The 18,901-nt window shown below is 40.9% G+C and overlaps 1 protein-coding gene across 1 annotated transcript; it reads right to left on the minus strand.

Moving 5' to 3' along the window:
- Positions 1–2,421: 2,421 nt before the first annotated feature.
- Positions 2,422–7,878, minus strand: LOC127044674 (gastrokine-1-like). Its single transcript, XM_050939750.1, has 5 exons — positions 7,753–7,878; positions 6,583–6,720; positions 4,950–5,057; positions 2,884–3,022; positions 2,422–2,647 (listed from the first exon to the last, which is right to left on the minus strand). Exons 1-5 carry the CDS (start codon positions 7,876–7,878, stop codon positions 2,553–2,555), a joined length of 606 nt encoding a protein of 201 aa, XP_050795707.1. The 3' UTR covers positions 2,422–2,552.
- Positions 7,879–18,901: the final 11,023 nt, after the last annotated feature.

An 18,901-nucleotide genomic window follows, 5' to 3' on the forward strand; every position in this document is an offset into this window, starting at 1 on the left:
GTTCCTCATTGACTTAGATTGCAATTTTCAAAAGGGGCCTACATCAACTGGAATTGACTGCCTAATTTACTTATACCCTTTGAAATGTCACCATCATTTATCATCATTAATAATAATTGTTTGTGTTGTAGTAGCAATTAGGGCCCTAGTCAAGGACCAGGTGTTGGGTGCTGTAAAAATACAGAATGAAAAGCCCCTAAAAGCTTACTTCCCAGGTTATAAATAACCCTTTCCTCAGCACCAATTCTAAAAGCTGTGCCTATTGTTAAGTGTACTTCACATGTTTTCCCAGAGGGCAGCTTGCAAGGGGAACTGAAGGACACAAGGTAGCATAGCATAGCTACATCCCTGTCTCCTAGATTTCAGTGAGGGAATTAATATTTGCAGTGTTTGGGAGGAATGTATATTTTAGAGTCGGAAAATGCAGCCTACTGAGCCTTGAAAGGCTGCCAGTGAGCAGAGCATACTTTGGAGTCTGGGGAATTGGATAATTTCCTAACCTAGCCATTTTCAAATCTGGCTGCTTATCAAACCATCTGTCACTTATTAAAGGAGCATTTTATCTTCTTATGATGAAACTATTCTGTTAGACAAATTAATCCTATTCACAACAGGCTTCAGGATTTTGGTGATCCAGAAAAATGTATCTAGAGAGTTCAAGGTTGGCAATAAATCCAGGAATATTTGTGTGTGTGTGTCCAAGAGATAGGTTTTTCTATTTAATAACAGTTTACTGTGAACCCAGTGCTGGTGAAAAGTGCAGAATGACAGTCTTGAAGTGCAAGGTCCTCTATTGGTCCAGAGAAGAGGTACAGCCTGAGAAAACTTCCCCATCTTGTCCTGCCAAAGTGCCTCAACATTGCTGGAAGGGTGAGAAGGTAGTTCATTCTCCACTCAGTCTTTGGGCTCTCTCTTGAGGGTGCCATCAAGAGGAGCTATTCAGTTGAAGGTATTTCTAATGTGGACAGCTGTACTTTAGAAACTGGCCTGGGACAAGTGTTGGGTGAGAAATAGTCTTCCCGACCTATGATAATTTTCCAAGATTTTGAAAAATTTTCCTACCCCAAATCAGGACAAAAAGTCAAAATCTTGAAAATTGTCGTGAACTGACAAACCAAAAAAAAACAAACCCAAAATGTTCCGGTTAATTGAAACTACGGTGACCAGATATCCTGATTTTACAGGGACAGTCCCAATTTTTGGGTCTTTTTCTTATATAGGCTCCTATTTCCCCTCACCCCCTGTCCTAATTTTTCACATTTGCTGTCTGGTCACCCTACTTGAAACCTTTTGCTTAGATACTTTCTAAAGGTTTTATTTCAATTTTGAACTTTTTAAACCCTTTCTTGTCTACATTTGTTAAAATTTGTAACTGAAATGTCATTTCAACTTGAAAAACTGAAACTTTTCATTTCAAAAGCCCAAACTTTTCATTTCAACAATTTTGAAACTTTTTTTGCCAACAAAATTTCAAATTGGGAGATTCATCGAAACTATCCCTGTTTCACAAACAGTTTTGTTGTTGACAGATAGGCATTTTTTAATAAGAAATGTTTCAATGGAAAATTCTTTACCATCTCTAACTGGGACCTTCCACTTGTTTTACACTGGCCATGGAACAGCCTCCAAATGTTAATTATATGTGGTTATCACCACTGACACAGACTGTCTTTGAACTGATAATGTAGATGTGAAAGTCTGCCTACATATTCCTAGTTCCTTGAGCTATCCAGTCCAGACATAGAAACTGGCTGTTTCTATTAATTTATGCTTTATTACTCTGGATTCTCAATCTATATAAGTCTCTGGTTATGTTGCTCAGGGGATGCTAGTTTAAAATCTGTTATGGTGCTAAGACTGAAAAAAGCCTTTGGGGAACTATCCTGCACAGTCCCCTAAGAGATGTGCTGGTTGCACAAAAATAAGATAGATAGACAGATATTAGTCTAGGATTATTATTTAATAAAAAAGTATTTTAAAATAATTAATTTGCATGTATCTGGTTATCTTAATCTGAATTTGACTGTATGCCTGGGTTTGTATTTTACTGCCTGTGCACTCCCTTTAAGACTCCCATGCTGTTACAACTGGAGAACCCACTATTACTGGAATGCTAGTGCTGTGAAAGTGAAAGAGCTTCTGGGCTGCTGCAGTTCTCCTAACAAAATGACATCAAATCTGTGTCTGTGGCTTTCCTTGGATTTAGGTCTATATCAATATACAGGTCCTCTGTCATCATACTTCCTGGCCAATATTTTTTCAGCAAGGCAGAGAATGAAAAGCAGAATAAGGCAGCAGTGTGGGGCATGACCCTAGCATGGTGTTTTAATTTCCAGTCAATATCCTTTTTATTTTCTGAGAGGAAATAAAGTCAGGCACAATCCCTTTCATGAAAGCACTTTATTTAACAGTTGGAGGCCAGATTTGAAATCAAACAATGGAAAGTATGAAAAAGTGTATTTCTAAAAATAGAACTAAAGAGACAGATAAGGTGAACAAAGAATAAAACACCCAATGCAATGGGGCTCCTGAATGATAACCAACAGCTAAGCTTAGCAACCTGAGATGTTGCCACACAGATAAATGCCAAACAGGCCCAGGATTCCAGCATCAATACAGCCTTGAGACTCAAACAACAGGGCTCCTCCTTTAAGGGAAAAAGAAAAGATGAGAAATGATTAGAATATAACGAGATACTTCTGAGATCAATTAATTATACTGCTTAGAGAGAAAGTGGCTTCCGAGAGCAGCTGAACAATGCCCTACAAATACAAGTTTCTCTAGCCCATTATCAATCTCATCCAGTCCCCATTCAATGCAATAATCTACATTCCCCTTTTTCATGCATTATAATGTTCTAAACACTCAGGCAAAAGTGCTCACCCTGATCCTGTTGTGCGTAGTACGTAGGGACTCCTTTACAGAGATTGCCAATGGACCTTCCGAACTGGGCAACATTCCTGACGCGGGTCTTGGCAATCGAGAATCTCAGGAAAGGTGGTGGTGGCGTACCCTTGGCTGGCTATACCATAGCAGAATGTGAAGAATACAATCTTTAAGATATATGTGAGTGTTCATTTGTGTCACCTGGATGTGTGGCCTTGACCCAGGAAAGCATCTTTACTACTGAGGTTTGAAAATGTTCGATCAAAACTGCTTTTTGACTGAAAACTGAGTTTTAGACTCAACACAATTTTTCATGAAAAGCATCATCACACTGGGATGTAGTTGGAGAGCTGAGCTACAGGAGTGGCACTAACAAGGAACAAGGAACCCCACTGCAGGGTGCCAGTCCTGGGGCTGATGTTCCGCATCAGGAACAGAGAGCTGGAAAGCAGCCCAAGAGGCTCAGGCCTGGAGAGGGGCAGAAGAAGCTTTGGTCATGTTTAATTTTGCTTGTAGTTTTGAGTTCTACAGAGAGGCCCAGGGAGAAGCCCTGGGACCTGGTATTTTGTGAACAAAGAGTGTGATTCTGTTAAGTCCTGTTTGAGTTGGAAGGACTTTGCTGGTGGCCCAGGGAGGAGCTGGGCAAAGGGGTTTTGAAGAGGCCAGCTGAGCAAAGCTAGCATGGGGACCTGACCAACTACTGCTGGGCTTCTGTTACCTCAAAAGGGGAGTGAACTTTAAGTGTGACCTGCCCAGAGGGCTGAGTCACCCAGAAGAAGACCGCAGAACCAGATTAGCTGATGCAGGGTATGCAAGAGGGAAAGATTCCCTGCAATGCCACATCCTGACCTGAGGGGGGTGCTCTAGTGATGCATGTGCCCCATGACACACAAAGACCTTGAAACAAAATACATTTGGCGAGGAAACAACATTGATTTTGGGTCCCAGCAGAAGTAAATTCTTAAGAGATCCTCAGCTGGTGTAAATTAGCATAGCTCTCTTAAAGTCAGTGAAGCTGTGCTGATATTCACTAGGTGAGTAGCTGGTCTTAGGTCAGCCAGTTAGGGAATAGTACCAAAACCATGGGACTGTAGCCAGTCATACAGCTAGTTTATCAAATACTTAAAGGGATTCTCTGAGTGGGTAGTTGTATAACAATCAATAGGCTGCAAATTTGTTCATGCAGGGTGAAATTTACCCTTGTGTAGAGAGCCAGTAGGAAGCTTAGAAACCATTTATGACCCATATAACTCAAACAGAATCCAAGTGGTGTTTAGGCCTCAGACTGGCCCTATGCATAGGAGTGAATTTCACCAAGGCATTCATCAAATAATTTTTGAATAGTGAATAAATTCATGAAAATTGCAGTGCATTTGTGGATATTTCGTGAATAAGGGGGGAAAGGTCCCATTCACTAAATAAACTGCTCATTGTAAGTTGTTGGCTCAGCTGAGAATCTGGCGCATGAAAAAGAAATAGATTGAAAATGCATTAAGATGAATACATGCCCAGGTTAACAGCGTTCTATGTCTGTCTTAGATAAGAATGTGCTATGTAATTGAAGAACAGCCTAACATGGTGTACATAGCGGTATTTGAATAACATTTCAGAACTTACACAAACAGCAATGCTAATGATACAAAACTAAACTGAAGAGGATAATGCAGCTTCTTAATACTGTCGTATTAATACAATGGGTGTGAACCTGTAGGTTCTGATCTCAGTTATGTCTGTTTTGTACTGATGTACATTTTGGCGTAACTCTGCTTTTCACTGATGTAAGTGAGAGAAGACTCAGGCTCAATATATGGAATACAATACCACATAGACCCAGATCACCATGCTTTTCTGTCCCATTGAGCATTTTAGAGAGTGTGGACGTGATTCTCCGCTCTTTTGCACCAGTTTTAAACTGATGTGACTGCACTGAATTTAAGAGCTATGGACTCTTCCATTGATCCCAGTGGCAAAACTCCCATTGACTTCAGTAGGAGCTGGATTGTGCCCTGTTTCTAAAAGGGTTTGTTTTGACTAACATTTCCTCATATGTATTGACCTCTCACCTTCTGGTCCTTGAACTTGCTGAGTTTCTCCAGACTTGGGAATGCATCTTTATTCATCTTTGCAACAATGCAAGCCCTCTTGTTGAACAGCCTGGTGGCAAAAAGTTCCTTTAAAACAAAGAACAAACTGCTGACATGTATATTACATAACATTGAAGTGAATGATTACTTATCTGATTCTGTGTAGCACCTTTTAACTAAAACATTGCTCCACTGACGAAAGCGCTGTATCTTTTTTGCCTTAATCTCCTTCTGTTGTACTTTGTGCTCCTTTATGCCTATGTATGAATCAAATTTCATGGCACCAAAAGATTCCAAAGTTCTTTCCAAATTGCTATGCCAACTATATAGAAATTATTTCACCTGACTTTAAAATGTAGCCATCACTAGAATAAAACAAAATGGGTCTTTAACTGCTAATAGCAACACTACAATAGCAGTTTAGGATGGGAAACAAATAAGAATACTACATCTAACCAAATTAAGAAAAAGGGAATTCTCCCTCTTGGAATTTTAATATAAAAACAAATGCCATGGGATCTTTAATAACTCCAAGCGGTCAGAACCTCAGTTTTATATATGATCTGAAAGTTGTTTGCAATTCTCCAGGAATTCATTGTGATGGCATATATTTTTGCAGATTTTTTATGTATTGTTAATGACTTGTCTACTTTAGAAGGTTGTACCAGTATAGTTAACGTGATAAAATCCTTGTGTGGATATAGTTATATTGATATAAAGGTGCTTTATACTAGCACAGCTATTTGCATACAGGAAGAGGAATAAGCTATCTCAGTATATGGCACCTTTATACTGGTCTTGCTGTTCCCACACAGGGGTGGCAGCGATATAACTATTTTGGTTGAAAAAAAATCACACCCCTACAGAAATAGTTATATTGGTACAAAAAGTCCAACTGACATGACTTGCATTTGTGCAACGTGCTGTCAGTCACAGACTGAAAACAATTTTGGATTAGATGTGCAATTTATACAGAGTCTGTACATGTCCATGCAAGGGCTGATCAACCTCTGGCCAGAGGATATAAAGTACAGATGTGTAAAATATGGGATGGAACACTGAGTCAGGGCAAGCTGCATCTTTACATTTCAGGAACCTGATCCAGAGCCCACTGATGTCCATGAGAATGTTTACATCGACTTCAGTGGACTTTGGGTAACGCCCCAGAGCAATAACTGATTAATATGTGGAGTCAGGAACACATTTATCCTTGGCATGTAGTAATTGACAAGTGGCTCCTATAGGTGGAGGAGGAGTAGGGTGTAAACCTTTGTCCATTCCAATATGTCAACCGTGGTATATCGAGAACAGCACAATACAGTGGCTATGACAATGCACCAGGAGTTAGGAATCTGAGGTCCCACTGAAGTAGATGGGGGCTTTGCCAAATGCTTCAGTGGAGCCAGGATTTCACCCCTGAGATCCATCCCAGCTCTGCCACTGCTTTTGCTTTGTGACCTTGAGCAAATCACTTCCCCGCTCTGTTCCTCAGTTTCCCCATCAATAAACAGGGATAGTGACATTTCCCTTCCATTTGCAGATCACTTTGGATGACAAGTGATGTAAGCACTCCATGTCATTATGAACACTCATGTTCTTACTGTATCCTCACCTTGCTATAGTCCCAGACTGCAGCCCAACCCTTCCAACCATTGTAGCTGTTGATATTGGCAATGTGGTCTTGGTTGTTGATGTTCACGTTCTGGTGGCTGTTTCCACCATTGTTTCCTTGGTTATTTTCATTGACGGACTAAATGAAACAGAACTGCATGAATAAGAATGACACAGTTTCACTGCAGTCTTACCCAGGGCAGAACAAGACTTCAATGAGAATTTGGTCTGGGTGAGAATTTTGGGACCTCATTTATATAATAAATATTGGGTCAAATGCTCCTTTGTCACATATTGAAATGAATGGGCCTTGCCAGTGTAACTGGGTGAAGAATTTGGACAGCTGTGCATAAGATTCTTTGCTCAACCTGTAGGTATCACTCATTAATATGAATGGGAATTATATTCATTCACTAAGGATCAAATTGCTGGACAGGGGACTGGGAAAGAAGCCTCTTCCCAAGCCACGAAGTAGCTGTGAGACCCAATGAATCAACCCATTTCCCCACGCTCCACCATGCAGGAACAATCACTATAAAATCCTCAGTCTTTGTGCATTTCTTCTGCTCCATCCCCTGCATTCTGCTGGGCAGGGGGTCCCTGCAGAGAAGGCAGAGGATGTTCCATGCTGGTGCCTGGTGCCTTCCTCATCTCTTTGGTTTGACAGCAGCATGATGATGATGCTGTCAAGGGGCCTTTCATGGCCCTGGGAAAGAGAGCAATATTTACCTCCCACTGCCAAATCATAGGTCAGTATGTGCCTCAGACACGTCATACTGTAATTTTAGGGGGAGGAAAGCCAGACCATAAATGAATACAAAGTACTTCAGATAACAGCGGGAAACCTGCAGAGTCTCTAGGGAGCTGCCTATCAATTTGAATACTGCAGTGCTTATTAAATCCCATTGCACAAACTGGGTACTTCAAGGTAGATTCTAATCTCACTTATACCAGTGTGAATCCAGAGTGACACCTCTCCACTGTGTTTACTCCAGATTTACACCAGCATAACCGTGATCAATATTTGTCCATTTTACTCTCTGGCGTGTCTTATCTCTATCAGAAGTATATTGTGGACTTTGCCCATTTCATGTTTTTTATTGTTTAAATATTGATTTTACTACTTGTTTCGATAAGCCATGCACACAGAAAAGTACTTGCATCCACTTACATCTTCCGCCAGGGCCTGAGTCAGGAAGAGTCCCAGGAGAGCACCAATGATTATCTGAAACAGAGACAAATCATGCAAAGTAAAGTCATGGAATTTCTGCACAATATGTAGCATCTCATAGACCATCACAAAGCAAGGAGTTCTTTCAAAATGAGTCTAAACTTGCTCTAATGTTGGAAGTGTTCTAGTGTAATATACATTCACATGGCTAAATAACCAGCTTTTAGAAATAATTAAGAGTGAAATTTGTCCCTGTGCAGAGGGACAGCAAAAGGTCTATGTATTGCTGAAATCTTATTTATGCATTATTGTTAGTGCTTAAGTGGTGCATGGAGCTTATGATGAGTCTATGTCACCAGTAAGGCTATATTTTCAGAAGTAGTCTCTAATTTGGTTGCTTCCCTTTTTTAACATCTGGTCCAATGCTCAAATTGGACATTCAAAATGATTATTTATTATTTGTACTACAGTAGCGCATTATGACCTCAGTGTGCTACGTGCTGTACAGACTTATAGTGAGAAACAGTCCCTGTCCCAAAAAGTTTAAGTCTTAGTAAGCGAGGCATTAAAAATTAGACACTCGTTTTTAAACACTGAACCTTAGCAATTCTATATTTGTAAGGCCAGGTCCTCAGCTAGCGTATATCTGCAAAATTACACTGAATCCAAAGCATGAGATTCTGGCCCCACTGAAGTCAGTGCGAATTTTGCATCAATGTCAGAGGGGCTAGGATTTCACCTAAAGACTGTCTGTGCAAACTGCAAGCAGACCCAGCTATCTGGGAGTTCCCCTTGAATAAGGGGAATCCATGGGCAGTGTACAGCTGTGGTAGTAGTTCTGTGCAACTCTGTGTATTCCCTGGCATATGGATGATGGTGAAGAAGAGTGATGTGGCCAGAACTCCCTCCACTTTAGAGTTCTCTAGGTGTCATAATGGTGCATTAAAACTATAGACAACTAATATACATTAGAGCAACCCTGAGGCTGCTCTAAACTGAAGTGAGGAGTTGGGGACTAAACTAGCCCTAGGGAGCATTGCAAGCTGCAAAGATATCATAAAGCAACTTTTACTTCCCACCTCTCACCTTGAAATGATCAGAGAATCAGGCCCTATTTCCATGTTTTTCTCTTTTCTGTTCCTCTTTCTTTTTAACATAGACTCAAACATAAACATAATAATTATAATAGAATTAACAATTATTGCAACCCAAGCATAAAATGTATATCTTACGTGGTGTATATGTATATATGCATGTTCAATACAATATAAAATAAAACAGAAGTATAATGTTACAATATTCATAATATTGAAATAGTGTTGCAATACAGAATATACTATATTTGAATAACTGATACATTCACTTCATTCTCAGTACATATCCCATTAGTGTTTTTTTAATTATTACAGTGTGGTTATTCAATGTGGGCATGCAGGGAAGCATAAGGGACAAATGTACCTATCACTGAAACAGAGGGAAAAACACCTGTTGACTCTTGTAGAACTAGGGCGTGGCCCAAGCAGTATAAATTCATAACAGAATCCATGTCCATCTAAAAGCTGACTCTGACCTCACACTGATTCTCCTGCCTTCAGTACAGTTACTCCAGACTCTAAACTCTTGTTGAGGAATTGTTTTGGGAAAGGAAGTCTTATGGCCTGTGTTATGCAAGAGCTCAGATTAGATGATCACCGTGGTCCCTTCTGACTTTGGAATCTCTGATCAATGCATCCACCAGGACATCAGTGACAAGCTGCATATAAAGGAGATTAGTCAGACACGCTGAGTCTTAGCGGATGAGGGTTGGATGGCTCAGGTGATTGTTAATGGAATACAGAACCCTTCACTTCAAAGGGTCTGATCCTTCACAACTTCACTCAGTAATGATCATCCATGAGAATAGTCACATTGATTTTATGAATGAGAATTACTCATCACTCTAAATATTGCAAGACCTGCCATTACCAGTTCAAATCCAGTCTTGCTTCGTGGTTCTATGCGAAATCAGCTGACAGTCCAATTTCTAGAAAACAGGCATCTATATTGCATAAATAACCACCACAGCTGCTACCGCGGGAACCTTTATTGGAAGTGTCAACATAGCACCTAAGTACTGAATGCTCCAGGGGGCTGAGCGATTTGCCCTTGATGGTTCCGAGACACTAACTACCCATCTCAGATGATCATGCCCAGTTACATTTGAGGCCCATTGGGAGTACAATGGAGGGGAAGTTTCCATTGCTTCTGTACCTGCTTCAGAGATAGCCAGATGACTTCAGTCTCTGCTAGCACTCTCAGGGTTGCGCCTTTTAAATTTACTGCAAATAGACTTTAATAAAACAGACTTGCAAATCCCTCTGTCTGATTTGAGCTAGATGCCCAGCATTGTAATGCCGTAAAAAAGCAGAGCAATTCCTTTACAGTAATAATTTAATAAGCATCATACTGAAGATAGAACACACCCATGAGTAACCTAATATCCATCACTCGAAAGGTAGAAAATATACTTACTAGGTTCTTCATTTTGTCCTCAGGGTGATACTCAAAGAAACAGCTAGAAAATACCTCAAGTTCACTGCATATACAACTATATATATACTTCTCTTATCAGCAGCTAGGAGGTGTATGGAGATAGGAAATCTTCAGCACCCTAGAATGATTAAAGTTCTTTCTCTATCTCAGTGAGCATTCCTGATGAACAATCTAATCTTTTGTCTTACATGGACTAATTAACGACAGGTTTTAAAGTCAGCTTCCTCCATCTCTAGCTCCAAAAAAGAAAATAACAAAAAAAAATGACTCAGCTTAATGTATTGAGTATTATTTGCCCATGGTGCAGTGCTCTGAGATAGCTACCTAGGGGATCTGTTTAAAACAGAAAAAAGACTGAGAATGTGACGATGTCAAAACTACTCTCTTTTTGGCTGAAATTCACATACCTGCAGGGAGCTCACAGTCATTAGGTCTTATGGAGTCTTGCCCTTTGCAGCACCCTTGAATTCCCACTGGGCCAAATCTTGAAGTCTCTTACATAGGCAAATCTCTGATAGAAATTAGTGGTCTGAATAAGGATGAGGCCTATTGACTCTAATGGGAGCAGAGGGTATGTAGCACTTTGCACGAGTCAGTCAGTATTTTGCAAGTTCAGGCCTATGTAGCGCTTTTCATCTTCAAAATGCTTCCCAAACAATGTTGATGATGATCATAATATATTATGGCAGTGCATAAGGACCGATTCAGGCCCATTGGTTTAGACATTGAACACCTGGTCCCTGCCCCAAAGAGCTTACAATCTAAACAGACAAACATGGCCACAGTGTGGGGCAAAGGAATAGAATACACAAGCAGAGCGAACAGTGCAATGGCAGCAAATTTCATATTAGTTCTATGTTTTGGGGAGAGTAGGTTTACTTAGGAAGGGATAGGCTTTATATCTGTCCTCGCAGCACCCACAGGATTCATATAAGTAAATACAGTTATCCCCATCTATGCAATGGGAAAACTGAGGCAAGAAGATTAAGTGATTTCACCAAGTCTTCAGAGGAAGTCGGTGTCAGAGCTGGGATTAAAACTCAGGAGTTCCTAGTTCTATTTTTAGCCCAATACACAATAACTCTTTCTCTCTGGCTTCAGAGTAGCAGCTGTGTTACTCTGTATTCGTAAAAAGAACAGGAGTACTTGTGGCACCTTAGAGACTAACAAATTTATTTCAGCATAAGCACATCCAAAGAAGTGAGCTGTAGTCCACGAAAGCTTATGCTGAAATAAATTTGTTAGTCTCTAAGGTGCCACAAGTACTCCTGTTCTTTCTGTCTTAAATTTCTACATCTAATCCTACTAAAAAAAAGGGATACATTTTCATGGTGGGAGGGATACCGAGCTACAACCCCCACCTTTTTAGAAGTGCCCCTCACAGAATCATGAATGGGAGAGACAGATGAATAGCTTCCAATCATAGATAAATCAATGCAGTGCTGTGCAAGGAAATGCAGGCAGTGCAAGGCAACATTGTTCATATATACTGTGTCCTGAGATGCTTTGCTGGATGGATCCGCTCTAAGCTGCAGGCTGAACTTTTTTGTTCGCACAGATGGAGGCAAGATTTTTGCAGTGCTCAGAAAGAATGTCTAGAGTGTGTGTGGTGCTGAAAGGCCTGACAGCAAAGGGCCGACCTGGGGAATATCAGGGTGGAAATGGAATGATTGGAAGAGTGTTTCCCTTCAGCATATATCTGCTGGATCAGAAGAGACGTGAAGGAACAAGGTGGGGAGATTGTTAACGAGCACTATCGCCTCTTTCTGGAACATTGTAGTGAGAGAAGAACCTGACCTCTGCTCCTCAGCTATCTCACTTGTGTCAATTCCCCTGTCCACTAAGCATGGCTTTATTCATTACTCTTTAGATTATTTTTTCTGAGCTTTAAAATTACAGCAAGCAGTATCAATGACATTGCTTTTAAAGGTGTAAGGCCAAATTCACCATCGGCTACGGTGCAAGCAGCATGACTGAAGTGAGTGGGGCATGAATCACTGCTGCCTAGGTGGTCACACCTCTAGTGAAGGCAGGGGAGCCAAATTTAGTGTTTGAGGTCCATATCCGCAGAAGTATTTATGCTCCTAAGTTGCCTGTAGATGTTGATCAGTGGAAGTTGTTCCTTCTGACACCTGGGCTGAATTTGGTTCAATTGAGCTCTGCCTGGTTATCCCAGGGGTGAATTTGACTCACCATAGCTCTTAATTACTGGTCAGACACTAGACTGGGCTCTGTCTACCTGTGTTTTAATAGTGTACTGATCTCTGCCCCATTTAATGCCTAGCAGGGTCTTTCACAGAGTAGTCAGAATTGCTGTGCAGTCTGCATATTGTCACAGCCAAGACTTGACCAGACTGCCTCTAGGTGTCATCTCTGCCTGCAGCTCCCTGTTGCAGGATCAGGGTTCAAGACAGTAAGAGCTGGGCTAATCTCACGGCAACTGACGGCTGCTCTTTGCCTATTGTCCCGAGAGAGACAATGCAAGTGATAGTGGGATTATGAGAGACAGAACAAGAAACTGAAATAGTGCAAACCTGTTGTTACAATTTTAACATGAAATGTTATTGATTTTGTTTTTAAAAAATGGATTTACAGCACAGCTTATAATATGTGCACAATCACACTGCACATCTGAATAACTGACCTATATACCATATGTTGCAATTCACATGTGCCCACCAGATAGCAGATACATATTCCCAAAGGGCTTGGTCCTGCTTTCCTTTTTCCTGTTATTGGGAGTTTTGCTTGAATATGGAGTTTAGGAGTAGGGCCTAAATCAGCCCATGACATAGATATTGCTATATCGGGCAATAGAGGAGCAGGCCTTCTGTTACAGCCAAGGAACAGACAGAGCTAGTCAGAGTACACATGCAAAGATGGCATCAAACTTACCTTTGCACTCCCCTGATCCTGGGGACGAAACTAAATAGAAGGAAGCATTATCATCCCATTTTTATAGAGAAGGAACAGTGGCACAGAGTCTCAAAGGTAGCTAGGTGCCTAGTTCCCACTGAAACCAAGAACCTTTGAGGATATAGGCCACTGAGATTGATGGCGAGTCTGTGACAGAGCCATGGACTCAATCTAAATCTGCTGAGCCCTCGTCTAGTGCCTTAACAAGACAAGCTTTCCTTTCTACATTAAATGTACTTTTCTTCATAAAAATGGCAAACTCAAAAGTAGGGGGCTTTGTCCTCTGAGAAAGCAATACTGCCCAATGAAATATTAACAAGCCTTTAGTGTACATTGTCTATTAGTTTTGAAGGCTGTGCTGTATATTCTGTAGATTTGTGTTTGGAACGCGAGCCAATGGTGAAACAAAGAGCTTCAGTGAAAAGCTCCTAGATACACTATCATGCTCCCGTTTGGTTTGGCTTGAGAGAGGCAAGATAAAGTGTTCTGAGTTCTGCCCCTTTTGTACTCAAACATGGAAGGAATTTGATCCAACTTCTCTTGATCTCTTATTTTAAGCTTAATTTAATTTATTTTAAGCCTTATTTTAAGGTATTTGGGTTTGTGCTCAAGTGTGTTATTGTCTGAAAAATGATGTTGCAGAGTCATATTTATCAATTTCAGCCACTTCTCAATTGAATTTGCTGAGGTTACTAGTCAAAAGATGATTTTTCTAATAACCAATGCTGCAAATTTCACCAGAAAGCTGAGGGGCAGGCCCTCAGTGTGGGAAAATCAGTGTAGTTCTGTTGAAGTCAATGGAGTAACACAGATTTACACCTGTTTAAGATTCCGGCCTTGAAACTCCAGCTAGGCTATTTCTGCCTCTTACCCCAATAGCAGCCAGAGAGATTCTGCAATCAGAATTTAACTAACAATTTGCTGATGATGTATGAGCCAGAATAGAATCCAGCTCCTTCTCCTGTAGCTGAATTGTGTCTGAGGAGTTAAAGCTCACTTATCCTTAGTGAGGCATTTGACCTCACGAGGGCATAGAGCAGAACTGCATCTCTGCAGGTAAAGTTAAGCATGCTAGGCATTTATTTCAGACAAAGAATTATTGTAAATCCATTTAATCATCATACATCATTAACGGCTCTGAACCTTTCCCATGCCAGGTCCCCCCAAATCCCTCTTCCACAGAGATGGGACTCCAAAACTATTTAGTAATATGAGCAGGGTAAGCTGATCATGATTCCTTGGCATGTCTTCCTGAGAACTCTCAATTAACAAGCAGTCTCACCCTACATACAAACTTCAGGCCTAATCCTGTTGCCATTAGCAGAATTCCCATTGACTTCAAAGGGGAGCAAGGATCAGCCCCAAAATGGCTGTAGAGCAAAGCTGAGGAAAACCAAAAGCTAGACAAATACAAGTGCACACCCAGCTGCAGTGTAAAACAAAAGCAGACTTGCAAATACTGAAATACGTAGAACAGTTTTGATAGCGTATCAAGTTGATATTATTGTTGATTATTGGCATTTCCTGCCTAGGAACAGGCAGGAAAATATATCCAAACATCTAAAATATATAGATTCTACTAGGTCCAGTTGTTGGGCTAAAGGGAAAGGCTTGGGAGATAAATCAAGGGAACAATAGAGAGGCTGTCCTCTGTAAAGGTGGCTCACATGTAGACTTTAATGACTCTGACCTGACAGTGTTTTTGCCGTCTGAAACAACAGCCTGATAGCAACAATGTTTACCTTAAAGAAATTTATCTCTCTACATTTACATATGACTTAACTTCACAATATGAGATACAAAAGCATTTGATGTTGAATATCTTATGATGTAACAATAATATTAGTGGTATCCAGAACCCTTCATACTGCAGGACCTCACAGTTTCACCAATTATATGTAGAACCTTAACCAGCTCCTCTGAAGTTGATGGAAAGAGAACCATTTACATCAGTGGGAGACGAATTGGGTCCTAAGACCATCAACAGTGTACAGCTCCCTTTTGGGTGGAGGACAGCTGGCATCCAGCAAATTGCAGACAGCACAACGGTGGAGCGAGGGAAGTTTTGTTCAGACTCGACAAAGGAGTTCCCTTACTCTTACCCAAATTTCCAGAGGATTGTCAGTGTAAACAATGCACTGAGCACACAGGATACGAGGGTTTGTTAGCCACAATGAGAAGACCTGCACAGTGAAAACTGCATGGTAGTTCATATAGCTACATTAGAAAGAATGAAGGGTTGCATCTGTTGGACCAGGATTTGAACCTCTGTCCAGGACAGACTGAAAACAGCAGGAGTGAGCAATTGCATATAGGTGGAAACACTAAGGTTTGGTATACACTGGGGGTGGGAGGGGTCGATCTAAGTTATGCAACTTCAGCTACGTGAATAACTCCATCTGCACCTCTCGCAGAGGTGGAGTAAAGGAGTCAACGAGAGAGAGCTCGGGAGTCGATTTATCACATCTAGACTAGACATGATAAATTGACCCCTGCTGGATCAATCACTGCCCACCGATCTGGAGCGTAGTGTAGACCTACCCTAAGAGGAGTTTGGGGAAGGAATCTGGGAAGAAAAGCAAGGATAAGAAGATAGCAGGGTAGGGTTGTTACTCTTTGCAAGTTATCTTAAAGAACCCTGCCAACTGCTGACTTCCGTCAAAGTGCAATAGGGAGTTAAATTTAATTTGGCTCTGATCCAGTCCTATGCTATGTCAGAGCTTTGGGAACTTATTTTATAATAGAGGAGAAAGGGAGTGTGTATGTATGTGAATTTGCCCATCAGGAGTGTTTTCAAGCAGCTTTTACTAGTCTAATTAATGAGGGTGTTAATCCCAGACCAAGATATCAGCATAATACTGAGAATGGATTTCCGTCTTATTGAAACCAGAATGGTGATTAAAAGCTTGTCTGGGATCCCAGAGCTGGTATCATTCAATGCACATTGACAAGCAGTTAAAATATGTCAAATATTCCATGGTGGGAACTAGCACAAATTCCAGTCTCATCTCTCAAGCTCTGCTACATTTAACCTTTGTCAATCCCCATGCTCATCAGTGGGACAGTAAAGGTCTATGGTCATCCACTCCCAAGCACAAATATTTATCTAATCACACACACGTCATGCAGAAATCCAGGCTCTTTTTAGTATTTATCCCATCCCACACAACAACTCCCCCCTTCAGTTTCCATATATCTCTCATGCATCATGTGGAATTCAACATATTGCTTTTATGTTTATAAAAATATATGGGACAATATATGAAACATTGTGCTATAAATAACATGTTGGGCAATTGCAATCATTTTAAGAACGGGGGGCTGATCCTGAAGCCCTTACTCCTGTGAAAAATGCCATTTAAATTAATGGGACTAGTCAAGTGAGTAAAGACTACAGGTTTGGGTCTATCTCATCCGATGCATGGGCCAGATTCTCCAATCTTCTGAATACACTTTGTACTACGCAATTAAAGTAGCTGCATATTTGCATGGGAGAATTTCCCCTGCATGTGGATTATCTCCATCAGTATAAAGCTCACTGTAGACAGAACTCAGGCAGCGTGGTGAATCAAATCCAATAGGTTATACTTAATAACTAAAATATTGGATCTAATTCACCACTTCTCTGCACCTTTTGAAGTCATTTACACTTGGACAAAGTGGTTGTGAATCACAACCATTGGGATTTGATAGCATGTTATACTCTTTTTGCAAAAGCATTAAATGATCACACAAATCCAAGCCAGCAGAGAATACCAAACACCTAAGCTTTAGAGGGGGGAAACCTAGAGGACCAAATTTTGAATGGGTTGCTATGCTTGCATAAAGCTCAGTGAACAGCAAATTGCTACAGTCTAGACTTGAGACAATGAAGGCACAAATGACATGACCTGGGCCACTTGCCAGGATCATCTGGATATATCTCATGTATTCAATTCCCAGCCATTGCAAGGGCCTTGAACATTGGTGCATGTCAGTACCTCCTGTTCTCTGCCTGTGGCACATGACAGTCTAATCTCCTGTGGGCTGTAATACTTTGATCTAATTTCAGTTGTTGGGTTTAGTGCACTGGTGGCTGGGTGGTATTAGTAGCCTGTGATATACAGGTGGTCAGACTGTCTGGTCTGGTGGTCTCATCTGTGCTTAAACTCTCTATGCAAGATCTATGTTCATGAGAAAAGGATGAACTTTCCAGAGAGAGTGGAGACATTTACCAAATTTGAATATAGGTGCCAAGATGTAGGCACCCAAGTTTGAATGTATCGGCTGAGATGAAGGTGAGTTAGGCTTTGCTAGGTTACAGGTTTAAAGAAATATATGCCCTCCAGTGTCATTTGAAATGAACTTTCCACAGCACATCGTCTGGCCCAGGAACAAGAACTAACTACTGATGTAATTTTCATTGACCACTAGATGGCAAATGATTACAGTAATCAAAGCAGTGATTCTCCTCAATGTACTTCCAAGTTCAGTGTTATTATTGTTAGTCAGCACTGGTGTGTTGCTCTTATTGGGTTAGGTGAAAAACTAAGATGAAATCTATAACTTAATTTAAAAAAACCCACCTCATTATCTGATCAACTTGAGACCCGTGAATCAAGAAGTAAAACATAGGTCAGGATGCAGAGTATCAAAATTGTTATTTTTTATTTCCATATAGTTGAGATGTTTGTTTTAAAGTGAAAAGTGCTCAATTCAATTAATCTCCCCCAATTTTTTCAAACCCTGGACAATTGCCACTTCTGTATTGTAATAAATAATCATTAACTATTATCCTGCAATAAAGGTTTGCATTTACCCAGGGCTTATTACCCAAAGATCTCAAAGTGCTTTAGGAATATAACTAATTAAAATTCATAACATCTCTGTAAAGTAAATTGGATCATCTCCTTTTTATAAAAGGGTACAGTGAGGCAGGGGGAGATTAAGTTACTTTCTCCTAGGTGAAAGACATTGCAATACCAGAGATGGAAATAGAACAGATGAAACCAACATCCCAGACATTTGTTCTGTCCACAGGGCCTCAAATTAGTCATCTTCTAACCACTGACGTGTGGAAGAAAAAGAAACTAGACAAATAAACCCATTTGCATCACATGCGCTACACGTCCCCTCCGCTTCTTTATCCTTTGCAGAAAAGCCTTAGTATTCTTCATGGTCATGCCCTCATTCATCCCCTGCCGTCTCCTTTCTTCCAGTCCTGCCATTCCTTTCCTCTAGTCCTCCAGCTCCAAACCTCTCATTTCTAGTAACATGGCTGCCAGTCAACAGCAACTCCAATTTCAGTGGAAAGCTCTGTTTTCATGCACTCCCAATAAAAGAGAAGTGCACGGGGTTCATAGAGTCGTATGGTGAAATCCTCACCCCAGCTCCAGTCATTTTATGCTGGGCAAAATGGGCTATGTAGCACAAAGGGTCCCAAAAGCCTTGCCTGTGGCCAGAGGATTCCCCCGTGTCCCAGGCACTGCAGAAACAGCATCACAAGCACTAGCGAAGGAGGTGTGCAGGGGTGGAACTGCACCAGGAAGGGCATGTTGGGGGTAAGGATGCAGCACTGTGGAGATTTCAAGCTAAAGCCATCACAGGTCCCCAGGCTGCAAGCTCTGTACTGCTTAACAGCCCACAGGCAACTCAATGAAACTAGAATTAGCAAAAGTAGATAAATTTGTCTAATCTTCATTTTGATTATATATTATATATT

The sequence above is a fragment of the Gopherus flavomarginatus genome, chromosome 2 (genome assembly GCF_025201925.1).
Source record: "Gopherus flavomarginatus isolate rGopFla2 chromosome 2, rGopFla2.mat.asm, whole genome shotgun sequence".
Lineage (NCBI taxonomy): Eukaryota > Metazoa > Chordata > Testudines > Testudinidae > Gopherus > Gopherus flavomarginatus.

Excerpts from the sequence above, each read along its gene's own strand:
- LOC127044674 (XM_050939750.1), bottom strand. The coding sequence starts at position 7,878 with ATGGTCTATGAGATGCTACATATTGTGCAGAAATTCCATGACTTTACT. Across the intron at positions 5,058-6,582 it reads CAGTCTGGGACTATAGCAAG|GAACTTTTTGCCACCAGGCT; the intron begins GTGAGGATACAG and ends TTTGTTTTAAAG. Across the intron at positions 2,648-2,883 it reads CTACGCACAACAGGATCAGG|GAGGAGCCCTGTTGTTTGAG; the intron begins GTGAGCACTTTT and ends TTTCCCTTAAAG.